The sequence below is a fragment of the Melanostigma gelatinosum genome, assembly GCF_949748355.1.
Source record: "Melanostigma gelatinosum genome assembly, chromosome: 3".
Lineage (NCBI taxonomy): Eukaryota > Metazoa > Chordata > Actinopteri > Perciformes > Zoarcidae > Melanostigma > Melanostigma gelatinosum.
In genome coordinates, this window is record NC_136636.1 from 28,285,091 (window position 1) to 28,304,781 (window position 19,691).

Consider the following 19,691-nt stretch of genomic DNA (forward strand, 5'->3'; position numbering starts at 1 on the left):
CTGGAGCTGTTGGGTTTAGGTAACAAGATAACCTTTTTTAGTGTTACAAAAAAACATGTTTGTAACGTAACGTAAGCTGCAGACATAACATCACATGACATAACGTCACTAAAAAGAACTTAGATTGAGCCCTTCATACCGACATCGTTTCTACAGCAGTGGTTCTCAACTGGTCTGGCTGCGGGACCCACCATCAACCCTTAATGGCAAGCCGCAACCCACGACCATAAATTATATATATATATATATATATATATATATATATATAATTTAATAATAAATAATGACTGGATTAAAAAATGAATTACGTAACAGATTCAATTTAGAGAAGTTATTTTCACTGAAATGATCTGCAGCTTTCAATTCAGTTAATTTAGGGTGAAGTGATAAAGCCACAATATTATATTTTAAGTAGTGTTGGAAGAATTCAGCTCTATGAGTCTGTCCAGTCAGAGTCTAACTCAAGTCAGGAAACTCGTCAGAATGCCCATATTTGATTGGCTGAGCTGCGCATTGATCGGTGTGTTTCCTGCACCGCTGAACAAGTGCCGTAAATGCTGGAATAATTCCGCTGCTTAAAAAATGCCCTTCAAAATAAAATCACTTTTTTTTTGTCAGGCAAAGGCCCACTGAAAACGGGTCCGCGACCCAATTTTGGGTCGCGACCCACCAGTTGAGAATCACTGTTCTACAGTATAGCCTAGAACGGACAAACGGAACACTGGCTCTGGAGAGGGCCATATGTGTTTCCGTCCACCGTTTTGAGTTATTTGCTTAATTGATTTAAATGTATATAGATGCATTAAATAGCATATGAGATGTTTCAGTCAATTGTGTGTTGACCGACTAACATGCATTTGTATAGGACAGTATACATCCATTCATCCTACTATCTAAATAGAAACAGAATAGGAGTAGAACAGATGTAGAACTGTTTTCTGTGGTCTGTTAACTATACAAAAGAAAATGGTGTTTGTTGTTATGGTGAAAACATATTGCAACATTAAAGAATGGCGGAATTAGCAAGTTAGCTAGGTAGCTTGCCAATTTTACCGTGCTTCAATGCTACACTGGTTACAGAAAATGAGCCGAACAAAGTTGTCAATCATTTGGCGATAGCTTTCCAACACTGTGGCAAGAGTGTGTGGATGAAGCATGAAGTAGTTACTCATTAACTCATTAACTCTGGCCTTCTGTGCTCTGTGACGTTACTACTCCACTGCTCCTTTTAGTCGTTACTGCAAAACCTCACCTCAGTAAGTCTGTGACTTGCCGTGAGTCGGTTTAGTTCATAGAGATATTAGATGTTTGACCTATAGCAATAGCAACGGTACATCCGTCCTGCTACGTTGATTTGAATGGTAATGTCCATTCTACTGCTGTTCTATTTCTATGAGTGTATCTCTCCAATAGTGTCCATTGATACACGCAGTTACAGATCGTTCAATATTCAGTTTTTCAAGTTACTGATCGTTAGGTTGACTATTATCTGGAGGCTTTTAAAAATGTTTTTTTTAACTTCTCATTGGCGAGCAGGTGTCTTACAAGATGCTTAGGATCGCTAGAAAACTTGTTTTTAACTTTAAACGGGTCATTGTCACAGGCCAACATCTTTATTAATTTGTTATTTTGCAAAATTTGACATAGTTCCACATCTACAACAGGATCAGTCATGAAGCTGAGTGATATTACCAATGTCAGCCTTTAAACTCACGTTCACATGGTGAGGTTATTCAGTTTTGGGTGGCCTGCTTCATATCATAACAGTGATCATTGTGCTCCATGTGCTTCCTGGTATTTGATATGAGAGGTTGATGGGAGGTTATGCCAGCTGAATAGTCATTTCCATCACAATCTCCATGCACTATCCTTCATCATCAGTTATCTCCACACTCGCGCATCTTCTTGATTGCACAACTAGACTCATCTTTTTTTTTTTACCCTGAATGAGCCGAGATCCTCGTCGATGCAGAGGCAAATATTCGCCATATTGAGTGCTATGTTGAAAGATGTCTCCGGCGCACCAGGCAAGACACTGTTTTCTTTTCCTTTGCACCAAACTCCTCAATAATAAATGAAGCACTGCATGCTCTCTGGTTCGTGAGCTTGTTAACGCCCTGTCTCCCTTTGTGCGCACACCTTGTGAGCCTCTCTGATGCCCACACACACACACACACACACACACACACGCACACACACACACACACACACACACACACACACACACACACAGCTCATTACCTGCTGCTGTCCACAGAAAGCAGGAAAGCTAGTTGTTGGAAGAACAAAAGAGGAAGAGACTGGAGAACATGACTATTGAACACATTAGATTATTACCATACCGTGACACTACATTGTGATGTACAAGCCAGCCATTTTGATGATTCAGTGGAATAACAGAGCTGATTGTGCCCTACTTTAGATGATGTTGGGATCTAAAGGAGCGTGTTTGGGTTATCAGCATTTAAGAAACTGAATTCTTGACATCAATAGAATTATTGATGTATGTAACAATTATTAATGATTATTAATAACAACGGGGCACCACCCTGCGAACAGGGACCAATAACCAAACGATAAAACTAATAACTCATAATTAGTGGTCACTCATAATGTCAATAGTCTGCATATGACTATACATTCAGTGACAGTGAAGGTTTTAAGTTCGAGCACAGGCTACTACATACAGTCTTATCAAATACATATGCACAAGTAATCACAGACGACTGCTCCTTAAAGTATAACAGAGTTTATTAAATCAAAATAATAAATGATCAAATCAATTAATATTGCAACCAACAAACGTTATCATACAATTTTATATGCCTAATACCTAAAGAATGAATAAAATGGATGAGGGTGTATGTCTGTGTGTGTGTGTGTGTGTGTGTGTGTGTGTGTGTGTGTGTGTGTGTGTGTGTGTGTGTGTATGTGTGTGTGTGGTTCTGTGGGTGAAAAGGAAGGGGAGTCTTACAGCTATTGCTAAAGACTACAAAGATGGCGGCGTCGAGTGACGTGGACAAAAGGGGAGGGGCCTTAAGATACTACAGCTAAAAACTACAAAGATGGCGGAGTCGAGTGACGCGGGCCAAAATGGCAGTGAGACTGCTGTATGTAATCACGTGTGCCTGGGCAGCACGTGATGTGAGGCGATCGTTTGAACGGGGTTTCCCCAGGGGCAGAGACAAGAAAGAGAGCAAAGGTGGGGGTCATGAATCAAACGTCTGCGTGCGGTCCGCGTTGTAGTGAGAATGGGGATCGCTGGCCGTATCGTACACAACGTGCCGTTGTCGGTAGAACTGCCAGCAGTTATGTACGATAGCCGAGATTCCACACTTCACTCACAGAGCTGATTTAATGAGGAGAGAATACCACACGAAGTGTAATAAAACAAATGAAAATAAATCAAAAGAAATCCCAAGCAAACAGTCATAGCAGTTAATACACAATGCAACGGAGCTTCTCTGCTCCGTAAGGAGTTGCTCAATATCTCAATATCACGCAACAGTAACTTAAACACACAAAAACACGGGAATATCAACATATAAATGAATGGCCTGAATTAAACTTACGTTAATTTAAGCTAAGCTATGCCCAGATACCAAGAATCTTACTTGTCGATGCTTCGTTGCAACGTTGAAGTGTTCGTGGGGAAGTTGTTCCTTTTTCCTCGTCAGGAAGGGGGGGCAGGCTGCTTGCAGCGCGGCCGTGTAGCGGGCGCTGTGTGTCGCACGGCTTTTGCTGGTCCGGCTTCGGTCCGTTGGCGTGGCTCTGGAGCAAACGCAGACGTGATCAATCCTCGCTGCAGGGAGGGTGATCTAACTTCGGCTGACGGCGTGGTCCGTGCGTCTTACCGGGAATTGTCGGTGAAGGAGGAAGGCTTGGTCGTCTTTCCTTCGCCGGAATGTGTGCACCAAAAGAAAAAGAAAAGCAAAAAGCGGAGAACGGATCGCTGAAGCGGATTCGTTATCGCGGGCTGAGTGGGCCTTTACTCAGCGTGGAACACGGCTGTTTCGTCCAGCGAAATGGCTTGTGACCTGACAGGGTTGAGGAGGGGTGAAGGGCCGTTGCTTCCTCGTGGCCTGGTGACCAGCGTCGCGCTGGCGGGGAAAGCTGGATCTTCTGTGGCCTGGACGGGGGTCCGAGGGCGAAGAGAGCGGTTGCGTGCCTCCTGCTATCCCGGAGGGATTGTTGGAAAAGTATTGAGGTGTGTACTGCAGGCGGTTTTGTAGAACAGTGGTTGAACCACAGGGGTCCTGGGGTCTCTTGGCTCTCGGCCAATGAGATTGCAGCGGTGCATTCAGGTGACCATGGTTTTTTTGGGGGGGGAAATTCACACCCGAGTGTGAAATTCCTTTGCTCTTATCAAACTACAAATCAGGATGAAACCTTTGCTTGAAAAAGTGAAGGCCTGATTCTCTTTTTCCACAGCACATGTTGAAGCCATATGGTCAGACCCCAACAATGAAATGATGCATACTGCTTTATAGATCTACTCTGACTCACTGTGCACAGCACACTGGGGGAGTGTGAACACTTACCTTTAGCAATATGCTCTAGCTGTCTTTAATGTATTCCCTCAATAACAAGAGTAAGAAGCAGATGAATAAATGGATGCATCATGTTTGATTCTCTGGTGCTTGCAGGGCTGCAGGGTCTGTACACATAAACCTAAAGTGGCTAGAGGTGCTGCCCATTTGCCCTCAGGCTTAAGTGCCTGTCTGGGCCAAATTAATGAATATGAATTATTATTTTTATATTACCAACACTATTGTTCCTTTATTTGTGCATTAATGTAAGGGCCGGGCCACAGTAGAGAATTCAACCACGTTAGGAGGCAGCAGTGTTTATAGCTGTTCTGAGCAGCCACTCGAAGGCGGGGTAAAGCAGTCAAAAGGAGGGGGGTGACTCGATTACCCATTAAATACGGAGATAATAGTGCATGTTTTCAGACAGTTTCTCTAGGAAGACATAGACGTCGCACTTGGTTGTTCACATGACAAGTGACAGAGAGCTTAAAGATTCTCAATACAACATTCAGAGCACCAATAAAGCAGCAAACAACTATCAAGATATATTGGAGTAATGTCTGCCTGAGCAGAGAATGAAGGTGAATAGGTGTGAATGGGTGAATGTGTGGGTTGTAAGAAGTGGATGTACAGTCAACATGACATCACCCATTGGTTTATGGACAAAGGTTTTGAACCCTTGAATTCTGCAATTCGGTCATCGCCATCTTGTTTTTTGGAACCAGAAGTGGCAGGGGAAGGTGGAGCTAAGTACAACAGAACGAAACACGGACAACTCCAACACTAGACAACGCCATGTTAGCAACCTGTCAATCACTGTGCAGCCCCGCCCTAAAGCATCCCCTGCTTTATGGTCTGTTTGACTCTAAATGGACCATCATGTACTAAATGAACATCATGCTGTATTGAAGAAGACTTGAAACTAGAGATTGAGACCATAAACTCATGTTTACAATGTTTACTGAGGTAATAAATCAAGAGAGAAGTAGAGTAATTTTCTCATAGACTTCTATACAACCAGACTTCTTTTTGCAACCTGAGTAGTGGCCCCTGATGGCCATTAGAAAGAATGCAAGTTTAAGGCACTGCCACATTGGCGTCATTTTCTAGACTCAGAGGTTTCTGTCTGGTTTTAATCCGAGCTTCACTGTGCTTTGTTTATGGAGCTGGTCCAACTGTGTGTGCATGTTAGGGCATGTGAGTCCCTCTTTGTGTGTCCCACTGGTGTGGTGGAAAAAATTCCTATACCCGCTTTGCGTGAATCTTTTAATGTTGAAATACATTATACCAAAAACCAGGTTGTCTTTTAAGTATTTATTCTCTGCGCAGAGAAGGTTCAATCATCACAACAGAATGCGTCCAGTCTCAGTGAGGAAGAACCAAGGAAACAGTGAACAAGCTTTCTTTATACAGAATGAGCAAAGGTGGGGGCCCATGGCCAATGTTACAGACATTTCAGTCTCAAACTTTTGGTCTCAGACTGATAGAACAACATTCAAAAACAAACGGTCAGCAACCAAAGCAAGCGGCCCAAAGGCCTTGGTGCTGGAACAGTCTCATAGAACACAGTTAGTTATCTTTGTGAACAGAGAGGGAGAACTCTTCTTCTGCACAACAGAGACACGGTGAAGTTCAACAAAGTTCAGAAAAAAATTACTTATGCATGAATACAATATACTGAGTAGAAATATATACAAAGTAAGTAGAAATATATACTACATAAAAAAATACCATTACACTGGCTAGCTCACAGCAACAGCTCTATACTGCGCCATCAGCGGTTACATCTGATAATGGCGTCATGATCCACGGTGTTTCCGCGTAGGTGTAGAGCCCTCTAGTTCCCTCTCAGGTTAACACCGTTTGCTCTTCAGCCCTGTGACAGTTGTTAGCACCTTTAGCTGCATCTCCATGTTGAGAGTCGTGTGGAGGCTCACTCAATCATAGATATGCTCTAGATTCCATATAGAGCTTCCTTAAGGTGGAGCGACTGTGGCTCAGTGGTAGAGCAGGGTCGTCCTTCGATCGGTGGTTCGATCCCCAGCTCCTCTATAGTCCGTGTCGATGTGTCCTTGGGCAAGACACTTAACCCCAAATTGCTCCCGTAGCTGTGCCTATGGTGTATGAATGTTGTATGGATGTTAGTTTGAGTCCTGATGGGCAGGTGGCACCCATGATAACCCCTGTCATCAGTGTATGAATAGGTGTGAATGGGTGAATGATGACAAGTAGTGTTGAAGTTCTTTGAGTACTCGGAAAACTAGAAAATAACTATACAAGTACAGTCCATTTACCATTTAAGAAAGAAATTCTCACCTTCACACACCTGGTCAATCACTGCTAGTGGGTGTAGTTTTTTTTCTCAAAAGTAATTATGTAACTATTGTAAAATAATAACAACAATCAAAACAACAATTAGGTGCAATTAAAACCAGCAGCTATATGCTCGTAGAGCCCTGTGTGTATGATAAAGAACAGTATGTTGATGTATATTATGGACCTCTCTTATTTCTCAGCTCGACTGATATACATCCAGTCACTCTTCCTCTGTTTGCCCATCTTCTTTTAATTGGCTATTAAAACTAAGTTGCTTTGTCTTCAGTTGGATTTTAATGGAGCAGATGGGCAATTACTGTATGTGGCTTGTATGAAATAATAATACAATCAAGTACTTAGTTGTGTGCTGTTGCTTCACTCAGACTCCATGCAGAAGCGAATGCTGGCTGCAGCAGATTTGGAGACATTATTTGATATCAGTGGTGGGCCGTCAGGGCCTGTAAAGCCTTCTCTGCTGGCCGAAACAGAATCACAAAGTTATAGCTATTTTATAATTTTATATTTTTTCTTAAATAACATGTAGGCCTATTATAATTTAGAAAAATATTTTTCCCATCATCTTATTTGCTCATTGCACAGCTCCTGTCTTCCTCAGTTGCTCTGCTTCCAGTGCAGCTTGTTTTAAGTAGAGCTTTTATCCAATCAGATCTCACCTCTGTGTCTCTAGGTAAAAAGAGAGGCCCGAGGCCTGCAGACTCACAGGTACATCCATGTGCAGTTTAAGTGAATGGGGCTGATATTGTTGATTGTCATCGTGTTCAACCAATCAGATCTTTAGTTTGACATGTTGGGCGTATTCTTTAACGTGTCAGAGCTGCTAGCTGGCCTGTAAGTAGGTCAGCATTATGTGCAGCTCAGTCCTCAGGAGCAGCTCTGCAGTGAGGTGCAGCATGTGCTGTGATTGTTGGTCAGTGGGCGAGCACGTGACTATTGTGAAACGAAACTTAAAGTAGCCATCAGAGGCTTATTCGGACAAGTAAGAGTTCAAATTGAAAGATATGGAAGAAATTATGAATTTTTTTGCATTTTGCTTGGTGTAGATTTTTTTTTTTACCTAGCTTTGTTTTTTTAACACTCAATGGCTGAAGGAGGAGAAATGAATTTGTGAGTTGGGATTTAACCGTTGGATTAAACTCTTTGTCAACAAAGAAAGGAGGATGGAGTTTGTCTTTAAGTGAACAGCATTTGGTAAATTAACTACGTTTGTTTTGTTACATCTAATATCTGAGTTTGTAGCAGAATGCGTGTTGCTGCAGGTCTGCTGGATTGATTTGTTGCTCTGTTGTCTTATGAATATATGTGACTGGTTCTTGTGAGTTTGTTGTTGTCATTGTGTTAATTATATAGATTTGTACTATATGCATTGTCCCTTAATTACGAAGCATACCGTCATGCGCGGAGTTATTGTTTGTTAAGCTAGTTTAGCGTAGCCTCTCAGAAGTGCGGGCCTCAGCTGTCTTTTGTTTAGTTTTTTTGTTCTGGTTCAGAGGTCACAGCCCGTTGTCTCCTACGTGAGCGCAGTCCACTGAAAACATATTTCCCACAATTTAAGCTTCTGCATTTTCCAAATGCACTCGTATTATTCAAACGTATTGTTCGGTTCGTAAGCCTCGTACCGAACGGTTTAATACGAATACGTGTATTGTTACACCAATAGAAACAAATAACCGTAGCTGTGGCACCATCGTGAGGTTATTAGGTGGTGTTTGAGCTGCAAGACAACACTGAAGGCCCAGGTATAAAATGCACGGCCCGCCACTGTTTGATATGGATCATGATGCTGTGTGGCTGCAGACACAGGGACTGCAGAGGGAACCATGTGGTTGGGTCCATCTCAACAATAGATGACCTCGTCGTGAATGTACAGATCTGTCGTGTCAGTGAAACCTGAGACATCAAACTAATGTCCTGTTTCTAGGAGGGAAGACCTTCACATATCACATCATGACTCATCTCTTTAGAGAAGGTTCTCTAAATGTGGCCTGCAACTGGACAACTCAAGGTTCCCGAAACAAAAACACTTCTCAGTGGGAAAACATCCACCGTATGTAGCCCTCAGGACTAGATTGAGTGACTGAGGATTACTTAGCACTTTGAACATCGTGGATGCTTCTATCACACAGACAGTGTGCTGTAGACAATGCAGCAGGTAAATGAACTGTTCCAACCGATTGGCACCTGCCTCTCTGAACAGCAGAGGGCGTGTTTCAACATCAAATGTGGCGCGAGGAAACGTCGGGCCTGGATCAATGTTCACATGTGTAATGCCAGTTTAGTGAGGTGTTTGTGTTAACTAGCCTACCCTCATTGATGGAAGTGGGGTGGCCAAAAGTAGTTGTGTGTGATGAAGATAATAACCGTCACTTTCATTTTGTGATAGAGCTTTATTATATTTGAATTAAATTAAACTCATTATTGAATGAGGGCCCTCTGGAGTCCTCGTCATGGCCAGCAGGGTTGGACCCTGACCATTATATTGAGAAACACTGACCTGTTTTATTTGAATACAGGGTTTTTGCTTGTTTTCACTTCACACAGCCTTTACGTCCCCTTGTCGTGAAAAATATTTGTGGAAAATCATATCCATACCTTGAAATGTATTCATGTATGTTGACATTCATACTGTGATATGGGCCTGTATCATTGTCATACGTTATTCACATCACTGAGGCAGGGTGTTTGTGCTCTTTTGGCCGCCTCAACCTTGTAACCTTTTGACACGCAGGTAAAGCAAAGTTCAATCTTTGAAGAAATGACTTCACAATTGTGGGTATGGGGAACAGGATGCCCAGTAAGGGGGGAGATAGAAAGGGGGCTGTTAGACTACAATTAGCGGAGCGGCCATTGATAGGGGAAATCAGGAAATAAGCACGCAGAGGGCTGTAATATATGACAGCCAAGGGATTAAGAAGGGCCAGGGAGCCTAGGTTTTGCCGTAAGTAGACATGCACAACTCAAACAAACTCATCTCAGGAGGATTTGCTTGTCGACTGACACTTTGTCCCAGACACTTCGTTGTTTCCTTGAGAGTAGGTAGGTAAGAATAGAGGCCTAGTAGCCTGAGGAGAGAGGGCGGTAAAGCAGATGTACAAGTAATGCAGGTTTTCTAGCACAGATACTGACAAGACACTGAGAATGCTTTACATTGTTGCGTTAGCTGACTGTCTATAACTGTAGAATTTCATCAAACCTTTTCTCAGATAGGTTGCCCTTTAACTCTTCAATGATCCCATATCGATGCTCAGTGACTTGGGGGCCATCTGGAAAAAACTGAATTGTCCCAGAAGATTGTGGCACCAGAAAGTTTCAGTCACGCAATAAAAAGCCCCCAGACATGAAAACTGATGGTTGCACTTTGTACTTGGCTTCTGCTACTTTGTGAGTGGCAAAGTAACAGGGGGAAGTTGCTGCTATCAATTTGAATACCTAAAGAAGTCATGTATGACTAAGTACCAGCCTGACTTCCCACTTTGAATGCAGCAAAACACGGATCACTTAACACACAGACGAGTACAATGAGTTCAAGCTGAAACGAGTAACAGCAACACAAGAGATACACAGAAATGCAATCACAAGTGCGTAGCCACCCTCAATTCTGAAGGCCACCGCGTTTCGAGGACAATTGAACCAGTCTGGATGAACAGAGATAGGAAGGGCCAAATGAGGGAAGTTCTCCACTAAGCCACACGTGTAAAACTAAGTCATAAACAATAAGAATACCTGATCAGAGAATCAGGATGCACATGCTCCAGGTCATAAGCTGGACCGTCTATTGGTAAGTCAGGAGCCTCTGGACAGGCCTTGGGCCCCGCTCTATGTACTGTGTGTATGTGATGATTTAGGTGCTGAACTCTTGTTCGCCTTGTGCAATGTGTCCTTGATTCAGAAACACAAGGAGGGAGACAGAGCTCTACTATCAATCCATAGCCTTGGAGGCACTCAGCTCACAGAAGGGGAGTTGTGCACTCCTGCTTCTGTGTGTTCCATGGAAGGTTAAGACCTGATGCACTAAATTAGTTTATGACTAGTTTATGGGCGCCAACTAGTCTCGTAACTACCTGACCCAAAACTGACCCTGACTTTGGTTTATCCCCAGTTGTTCAGTTCAATAGAGGAACAGATGCAGGGGGAGAAATGATTCCGCAATTGACAAATATCCTGGATGGTAAAGCAATACATTTAGAATTGTGGAGTCTTTGGCGATTAGACCCCATCGTGACGTTTGACAGCAACAATGCAATTGGCTTGAAGAAAACTTCCCCTCAGTTTCATTTACGAATAAAACTCTTAATAAGGGGCAGCAGCAGTATCATGGGATGTATCTGTATATCTGTAATATTTTGAATACATCACTAATGGCAGGAGTACTTTCTCATTGTCTCCTTTACTCTACTGAAGGATTTGAGGACACTTTTTCGACCATGAACAAGGAAGTGGAAATATGATGAAACAGTCGCCCACAGATGAAGTTGAAGATACAGAGCTGTCACTCTGGTTCCACTACACTGTCTGAGGCCATGCTCGTGACTTGGTACAACGAAAACCTCATACAGGAGTTGGCCTGTGTGAAACCCCTAAATTGTGATTAATATATAAATTAACCAACAATGTTGGAAGGAATTGAAACTCAACGCTTATAAAATGTTACTTCATCATTTCGCAACAGAATTTTATCAGAATTTTATAGACATTTTGATTTTAAAAAAACATTTTTTTCAAAAGCCTGTTTTGTATTTAATTAATTGGCTCCCCCCCCCCTAATAATGCGTTTCTCTCACCTTTCAGCCAATCATTTGCCCCCTGCCATAGCAAGCTCAAGGACTGCTATCAAATTTTGCCAGTTTGCTCCTGCCATAGCAACAACAATGCTAACGTGATCGTGAATCAACTAACTAAGGCTGCTGCTGTAGAGAAACACGGTACACAGATATGATGTGACGGGTGTTTATAATGTCTTCTAGGTGCAGCTTATTTGACACAAACTGCCGTAACTTTCCCACCCTACGTTTTACTTTGTTTCTGCATTTTGCCCGATACTAAAACAGTACCAGGTTGGGTGGATTGTTTGCCGTGCTGCTCTGTTCTCTCTTTAGCACTGATGATGACCCGAAGTATTGGGAATTCTGAACTTCCAGCCCAGTATCATGGCAGTGTCGAAAATAAAGGCAAAGTCAATGTGGATCCTTTTTATGCGACCACGTGACTCAGTAACAGTCAGAGCAAGTGTCCTGGTATTTATTTTCTAAAAAGACTGCTCATTGTGCGCTGGATGGGAGGTGGACGGGTCCAACAAACACAGGACTTTTAACCACGAGACTTGTACTCCAGACTGGAGTTGTATGACCGTGGTTTTGTTTCCTAAACCTAGCATTCGTTTTGTTGCCGAACTAGTTATTTTAAGCCAAAAATTATGATTTTCCAAAACTTAACAAGACGTAATGTCGTCCCGAAGCTACCGTTGTTGCGAGCACCACAAAAAATATCGACGATTCATGTCCCTGTACACGGAACCAACAGATTGCATGAGTTGACTGTGAGACTGTGTTGGATCTTCAGTCACCTCTTACCCGCTTTAGCTCTTTGCACTCCCGTAATAGTTAAGTTGTATTGGCAATGTAATTCTGTGAGAGACAGGATTGGTCATTGTCAAAAAAACGTCCTTAACCTTCTTGGTGATTTGCATCCAAAAATGCCACATCTGTTTGGGGTAATGTCTGGTGCAAAAAGCTTGTATCATGTACCATATTTGATGAGTGAAGGGGAAGGGTTCGACATGACTTCAGTGCAGAATTAGCCAACAATAGAATAACAATATCAACACATGCACGCAGCTGTCACGAGTTTCCAGGTTTCTACTTCGACAGAGTTCCCATTGTTAAGGCAGTATCAAGGAAACAATACAGCATGCTATCTGGAAAGAGATACAGCTGGTAAACATGCTGACTGGAAGAACCTGTAGGCAAATCATTCAGTCACATGTGTACATCAGTACAGAACACATAGTGTATAGACACATTGAGCTTTCTCATTTAAAGTGTAAAGTGTCTGTATGCTCAGACATTGCCAGTAGACATCTTCCTGTAGACCTGATGGTGTGAGTGAGGTGCACACACAGTATTTGTATCTGAGACTGAGGCTGGCTGACCACAGCAGTCACAACATGTCCTTCCTTTTCAATATCTATCCCCTGGTTGAAGCCTTCCATGTGAACTCACTAGACCTCATGAACTACTGATGATAAATATTGACTTTGTCCCACACAGGTGCAACAAAACGAACAGAGAGTAATGAAAATGTCAATCAAATCGATCTCACTCAACCAGTCCTGAGGTGTAATAAGCCAAAATAAATAGTATCACCTGTGTGGGTTGACTTTTGATTGTTATTTATGTTGAGTATGACACTTCATTTTGTATTATTGCTTGAATTAAAGGTGCTGCTGGGATCAAATAGGTGCCAGTTAGTACCCAAGTACTAGAGTAATGTGGAGAAACCTACAAGTGAAATCTGTGCAAACTAGACCAAAGACTTGTTTTCTCCATACACAAGAAGGGTTTTGTGTTGTTTAAAGGCAGCAATGTCAATCCTTTCTTGTTGTTTTTCTGTTGTATTATATTTCTGGCACTGCCAACCAAATTCCTCACTGACGTAACTCAAGTTAGATTCTGTCCCACTAAGTTGACAGAATTTGTTTTTATGTGTAACATTTTGTTCTTTTATCTCTCTGTAACAGCCTACACAGACAAAATCAAGGAGATGTCCATGCTGTCTCTGATCTGCTCCTGCTTCTACACACAGCCACATCCCAACAGCCTCTATCAGTATGGAGGTCAGTCTGTCTGTCTGCCTGCCTGTCTGTCTGCCTGCCTGTCTGCCTGCCTGTCTGCCTGCCTGTCTGTCTGCCTGTCTGTCTGCCTGTCTGTCTGCCTGTCTGTCTGCCTGCCTGCCTGCCTGCCTGTCTGCCTGCCTGTCTGCCTGCCTGCCTGTCTGCCTGCCTGTCTGTCTGCCTGCCTGCCTGCCTGTCTGCCTGCCTGTCTGTCTGTCTGCCTGTCTGCCTGTCTGCCTGTCTGTCTGCCTGTCTGTCTGTCTGCCTGCCTGTCTGTCTGTCTGCCTGCCTGCCTGCCTGCCTGTCTGCCTGCCTGTCTGCCTGCCTGCCTGTCTGCCTGCCTGTCTGTCTGCCTGCCTGCCTGCCTGTCTGCCTGCCTGTCTGTCTGTCTGCCTGCCTGTCTGTCTGCCTGTCTGCCTGTCTGTCTGCCTGTCTGTCTGCCTGCCTGCCTGTCTGTCTGCCTGTCTGCCTGTCTGTCTGCCTGCCTGTCTGCCTGCCTCTCTGTCTGCCTGCCTGCCTGTCTGTCTGCCTGTCTGTCTGTCTGCCTGTCTGTCTGTCTGTCTGCCTGTCTGTCTGCCTGCCTGCCTGTCTGCCTGCCTGTCTGTCTGTCTGTCTGTAGTCTGCATCTGCTTAGTGTACCACCCCAACTATGCTTAGGTTACCAATGCCTTTATTTTTAAGCTGTGCTCAAAAACTAAATGTCAAGTACAACATGAAATTCAGCAGAGTGGGGCGCTTAAAAAGGCCAAATCATTGCCACGGCAACATCAGATAAGCCACCCACCACGATAAGTGTCTCTGCCAAGGTCAGTGACAAATAGGACGGCCTTGTGAAAGAGCTTGTGTTTGTTGGAACAAGCTAATGCTAAGAGTAAAAGAAGACCTGTGAATTAGGCCAGACCTATAAAGTGCAGTGAAAGAGCAAAAGACAATACAATAATATGATAAGTATATAAACAGAGTGTCACAAGAAGAGTGACACACTTTACCCCTGTTTACTACCAATCATGTTCACAGCTCCTTTCAGATCACAGCTCTCTCCTTTTGCCACATTTAATGCCTTTATTCAAAGTCTAGGGAGGACAGGGAATGAGGAAGGGGGGTGGGGTGGAATGAGGTGCAGCTTGTACAGTCTTTTTGATAAACAATGCTGAGACACAATCCAGAGACCCAGCCCTCTGATTTATGAGAGAGCATGCAAGCTATCAAAAATAACTAAAGAAAGGAAGACCTTGCACCTGATAAGCAGCTTACTGTTTTACCGTTGCTGTGTCAGACCTGGAGGTGAAGGGCCTGAACAAGCGAGCGTCAGGCCAGTCGTTTGAGGTTATCCTGAAGGATCCCGACCAGTCCGGGGACAAAAGCCAGCCTCAGCCGCTGCCCTCCCCGCCGAGGAGGGAGTCGTCCCTGGAGGAGCTCCAGAGGAGGCTGGAGGCTGCTGAGGATAGGAGGAAGGTAAGCAGCCATGTGATCGCAGCATGGCCCCGTGATGGAGTGTCGCGGGGCCATGCTGATTGTATCTACATTAAGCCACAGTATGCTAATATACCTCCTTTCATTTTCAGTTGAGGATTTCTGTACATTGCTTTCCCACCATATGTATTCTATAATAGCCCAGATAGATTCAACTGAAGTCTTGTCATTCTCAAGTAATTAAAGATATAATAATATAATAAAAATAGATAGAGTTAAATGAATAGAAAAGAAAGTTATTATTTCTTGTAAACTGTTTTCAATCTGTTGAAATCAAATCGGGGTCGGCCATAATTATTGTGAAACCCACATAGGCTGAGCTCACTCCTCCAGCCAGGAGCAGAGCTTCGCCTCACTGCTCCTCCGAATACCCGCTGAATGGGAAGGGAGGCACGGGAGAACCAGAACCAGAACCAGGACTGACACGAGAGGTTCGCTAAAGGGACTAAATGAAAAGTGGCATTTATACACATTGTTGGGGTTCTGGCGCCACCTCCTGGCTGGTTGAGTCCCTCACATGGGACTCCCCTCCTCACAAATGACCTAGGGTCTGATCCTTGCCCCCTTGAGATGACCACACCTCCACCTTCGGTCCACCGCGGAGGTGGACCTTTCATTGGCCGACAAGCCGTCTCCCGCTGTGCGCAGAGACCCGCTTATAAGCGGCAACGCAGCCCAAAATCGGTCTCTTCGCTCTGGACTTCCGTCTGGTCTCTAAGAAGAATCACCAGAGGACCCGATCGACCTCAACCCCCACTCATCTCAGCACGCACGTGCCATTTCGCTGGACGAAATCGACCACGTCTATTCTGAGTTAAGGCCTTGGCCCGCATCCTTCCTCCCACGCACCACTCCCCATCTTCGTGTACACGCTACGGTACTAGGGAGACCTTTTGGAGTTGTTAGGAGCGAAGGTCTGGCCAGACCCTCGGTCGTCCTGCTCTGCAGCAGAGTCCGTTCAACAGTCCTCAAAACTCAGTACAAAGTCTTTCTCGGGCTGCTGCGTCTTCTCCGTTGTCCAGTTGGTAAAGGCGAGCAGGGGGGGGAGGTGATTCTCCGTCTTTCAATTTTTGTCCACGAACGGTGGTCTTCTTTCCGTGAACAGAGACGAAGTCCTCGGACGCGGCTGTCGAACGAGGTCCAGTGTTTCTCCATGGATGGCTCGGTCGGCGTCCCATCGTGAATTCCCGTCTTGCTGTTTGCAAGTTACTTCTTTTATAACACTTTTGGGCTGCCTCTCGCGTCTCTCCTGTTCAATACATGATCTCATCCCCCCACCCTCTGGAGAGGGCGTTGGGTTCGAACATGTCCGGACATGTCCAGGCTTCATCCTGTATCATGCCTCCATGACTCATCTCTTGCAACAGTCTTCTCCTAATTTCTGCAAGTCATCCTGACAAGCACTTTTCTCGCCGCTCCGGTTACACAAGACATTTGTTAAACACTTCTTACAATTGTTAAATCAGTTTAGTTAGTACACATTTGCTTATAAAATGATTATTGATCTCATCCTTCATCATTATTTCCCCATCCCTTGAAGCCAACACCCTGCTTACTTCCTCTTTCTCCGTACTTTCTACACTCAGACTGCACTATACTCAGATACACTTATTATTATTATCAGGTTTACATTTGTTAAATCACTCTATGTATTAAACATTTGTTATGTAACGATCATACACTTTATCTTTCGATTACACTTTAACTATTGATTTCTGAGTATATGCTTTTTATATCCTGACCTTCCCCTGATCGTGTATGCATGTTTTCGAGGCAGCTCTGTTGGGCTCAACTCTTCTTGACAGCAGAAATAGCCAGACCCCTCACGGAGCTTCTGCGCAAAGATAGCCCTTTCGAATGGGGGGGACCCCAAGAGCAATCCTTCCGCCAAATGAAGGAGAAGCTCTGCTCCGCCCCCTGTCTGGCCTACCCAGACAAAGACAAAGAGTTCCATCTTGAGGCCAGCTTCTCTTCCCAGTGCCTTAGCGCTGCTTTGGCACAGAAATACGACACCGACCAGCGGGTCGTTGCCTACGCCAGCCGACCTTTAAGCACCGTCGAGATTAAGTTCTCCGACTGCGAAAAGGCCCTTCTTGCCACCGTTTGGGCTGTGGAACATTTCCGTAGCTACATCGGAGGTCAGAAAGTCATCATCGAGACTTGCCACCAACCGGTCGTATTCTTGAACAGTCAGCGACTGAGAGAGGGTCGAGTCTCTAACAGTCGTATCGCATCCTGGATGATGGCGTTGCAAGGCTATGATGTTGAGATTAAGTACGCCCAGAACCACAAGATGGCTCTGGGCCAGGGTCTTGCGCAGTGCCAACACTGCGACTGTGAAGAACAGCCAAGCTCCCAATCTTCAATCATCACAACCCCATCGCTTCCATCCAACCATCATTACTATGATGAGAACATCTGCCGATGCCTCCCGAAGGTCTATGTGGACGGCTGCTCATTCCATCACGAGAGCCAGATCCGCGCTGGAGTCGGTATCAAATGGGTGGGCTTCGAAACAAACGAGCCACCCTGCTACCAACTCGGATCAAAGTCGAGCCAATATGCAGAGATTGCAGCAGCACTCATCGCACTCCAACAGGCCACTAGGCAAGCGGTTGTACAGCTGGTGATCTGCTCAGACTCTAATTATGCTCGCCACAGTTTCATCTCTCACTTCCCTACGTGGAAGGCGAATGGCATGAAAAATGCTCGAAACAAAGAGGTCCAACATTCAGAGCTCTTCCTCACATGCGATCAGCTTGTGACAACCCAGGGGATGACAATTTACTGGAAGAAGGTAAAGGGTCATTCCCAAACCTCCGGCCCTGATAGGGACGGGAACGATGAGGCGGACCGCCTCGCCAAATTGGGGGCTGAACAAGGCACGCCTTGGGAGTTCCAGGAAAGCTGGCTCCCAAGCCCCCAAACGTACGCAGTGAATGCAATCACTTGGCGGCAAACCAAAGAGAAAGCAGAGAATCCGCAGTCGTGCCTCCAGACCTTGCACCTGGGACGCAAACCAGGCGACACAGACTTGGTCACGATGCAGGAACGAGACCCGGCTATTCAAAGCATTCAAAACCAGATACTGAACCTTCCGTCACAACAGGTGGCACCGCCACCGTTAGACTCACGAGAACTGAAAGACCTTAAGCCCGTCCAGTCACACCTGAAGATAGACCAGGGTCTGTTGGTCTACTCCTACGAGGGCCAGGGCCCGTCCCGTTGGGTCGTACCAACTGACCATAGGGGGGTGATGTTGACCCATGCTCACGACTCCTTAACAGGAGGACACCGGGGCTACAAGGCAACTCTCAACACCCTCAAGCAAGTCGCTTATTGGCCGTCCATGATGCGGGACACTAAGTCCTACGTACGGGGATGTCTGGTCTGTTGCCAGTTCCAGCCATCCCGCCCCATCAGTCGTGCCCCACTCCAAGCAAGGGGGGTCACATTCCCATGGTCCAACCTCCAAATCGACTGGGTCGGTCCAGTCCCTAAGTCCTCAAGAGGTAACAAATACCTCCTCACCGTCACATGCGCGTTCACTAAATGGGTGGAATGCCTCCCAGCACCCAATGACACGGCTATGACGACTGCAGTCCTACTTCTGAACCACGTGTTCAGCCGTTGGGGTTTACCCCTCCATCGATTCAGACCAAGGTACCCATTTCACCTCCCACGTCATGACTAGCGTGTACGACATCTTGGGAATTGAATCCAAATTCCACATTTCGTACCACCCCCAGTCCTCCGGTCAGGTCGAATGGGCCAACCGCACCATTGTCAGCATGCTCAAGAAGTATGTTAACAACAGTGGCAGAGACTGGGACGTGAAACTCCCCGTGGTACTGATGGCCATTGGGCCCCTTTTTTCCATCGGCCTCTCGGCCGCCAACTCCATTAGCCTGAGCGCGCTACAAAGACACATGGGCGAACGTGACAAAGAAATGCTAGAGATCCAACAGTGAATCCAACTCCAACAAGCACAGTTACAGGGCCTGGGTAAAACCCTTCAGGGAACCATCGTCACTGTAAACTTACATTCTGCTCTCCTCAATAACACCTTGCATGCCTTAGCTACTCTCTCCGAAGTAGTCCAAGAAGACATAACCTATGTACGAGTAGTACGAGATTTAATGCAGGATCTCATCAGAGAAATCAGCTCATCGGTCAATAGCTTGACCAGTGGGAAAATCCCACCCTATCTGGTCCCTTTGGACCTTGTTGACAAAATCCTTAGATCTGCGACCACTACTGTTGTGCAACCATCACAGGTACATCTAGCTTATAGTCTTCCCGATATCCCGATATCGGTAGATCCAAAGAACCTAGAAATAGGATTCATTCTGAATCTACCAATCATAGAGAGACAAAATGTATATCGAATGAAGTCAGTTTTGAATGTCGGATTCTGGAAAGGTGATACACATGTACACCTCACAACACCGCCAATCCTTGCTTACCATGATGACGATCTCTCCCTCTACCTCATCCCCAACCTAGGCATGTGTACAAAAACTAAA

The 19,691-nt window shown here is 45.0% G+C and overlaps 1 protein-coding gene across 1 annotated transcript in view; it reads left to right on the plus strand.

Annotated features, from left to right (window-relative positions):
- stmn3 (stathmin-like 3) overlaps positions 1–19,691 on the plus strand; it is a 35,530-nt gene that overhangs the window by 2,287 nt on the left and 13,552 nt on the right. Inside the window, exons 2-3 of the mRNA XM_079265300.1 lie at positions 13,600–13,695; positions 14,969–15,147. Of these exons, the coding sequence (XP_079121426.1) occupies positions 13,600–13,695; positions 14,969–15,147 (275 nt within the window). The remainder of the gene's footprint in view (positions 1–13,599; positions 13,696–14,968; positions 15,148–19,691) is intronic.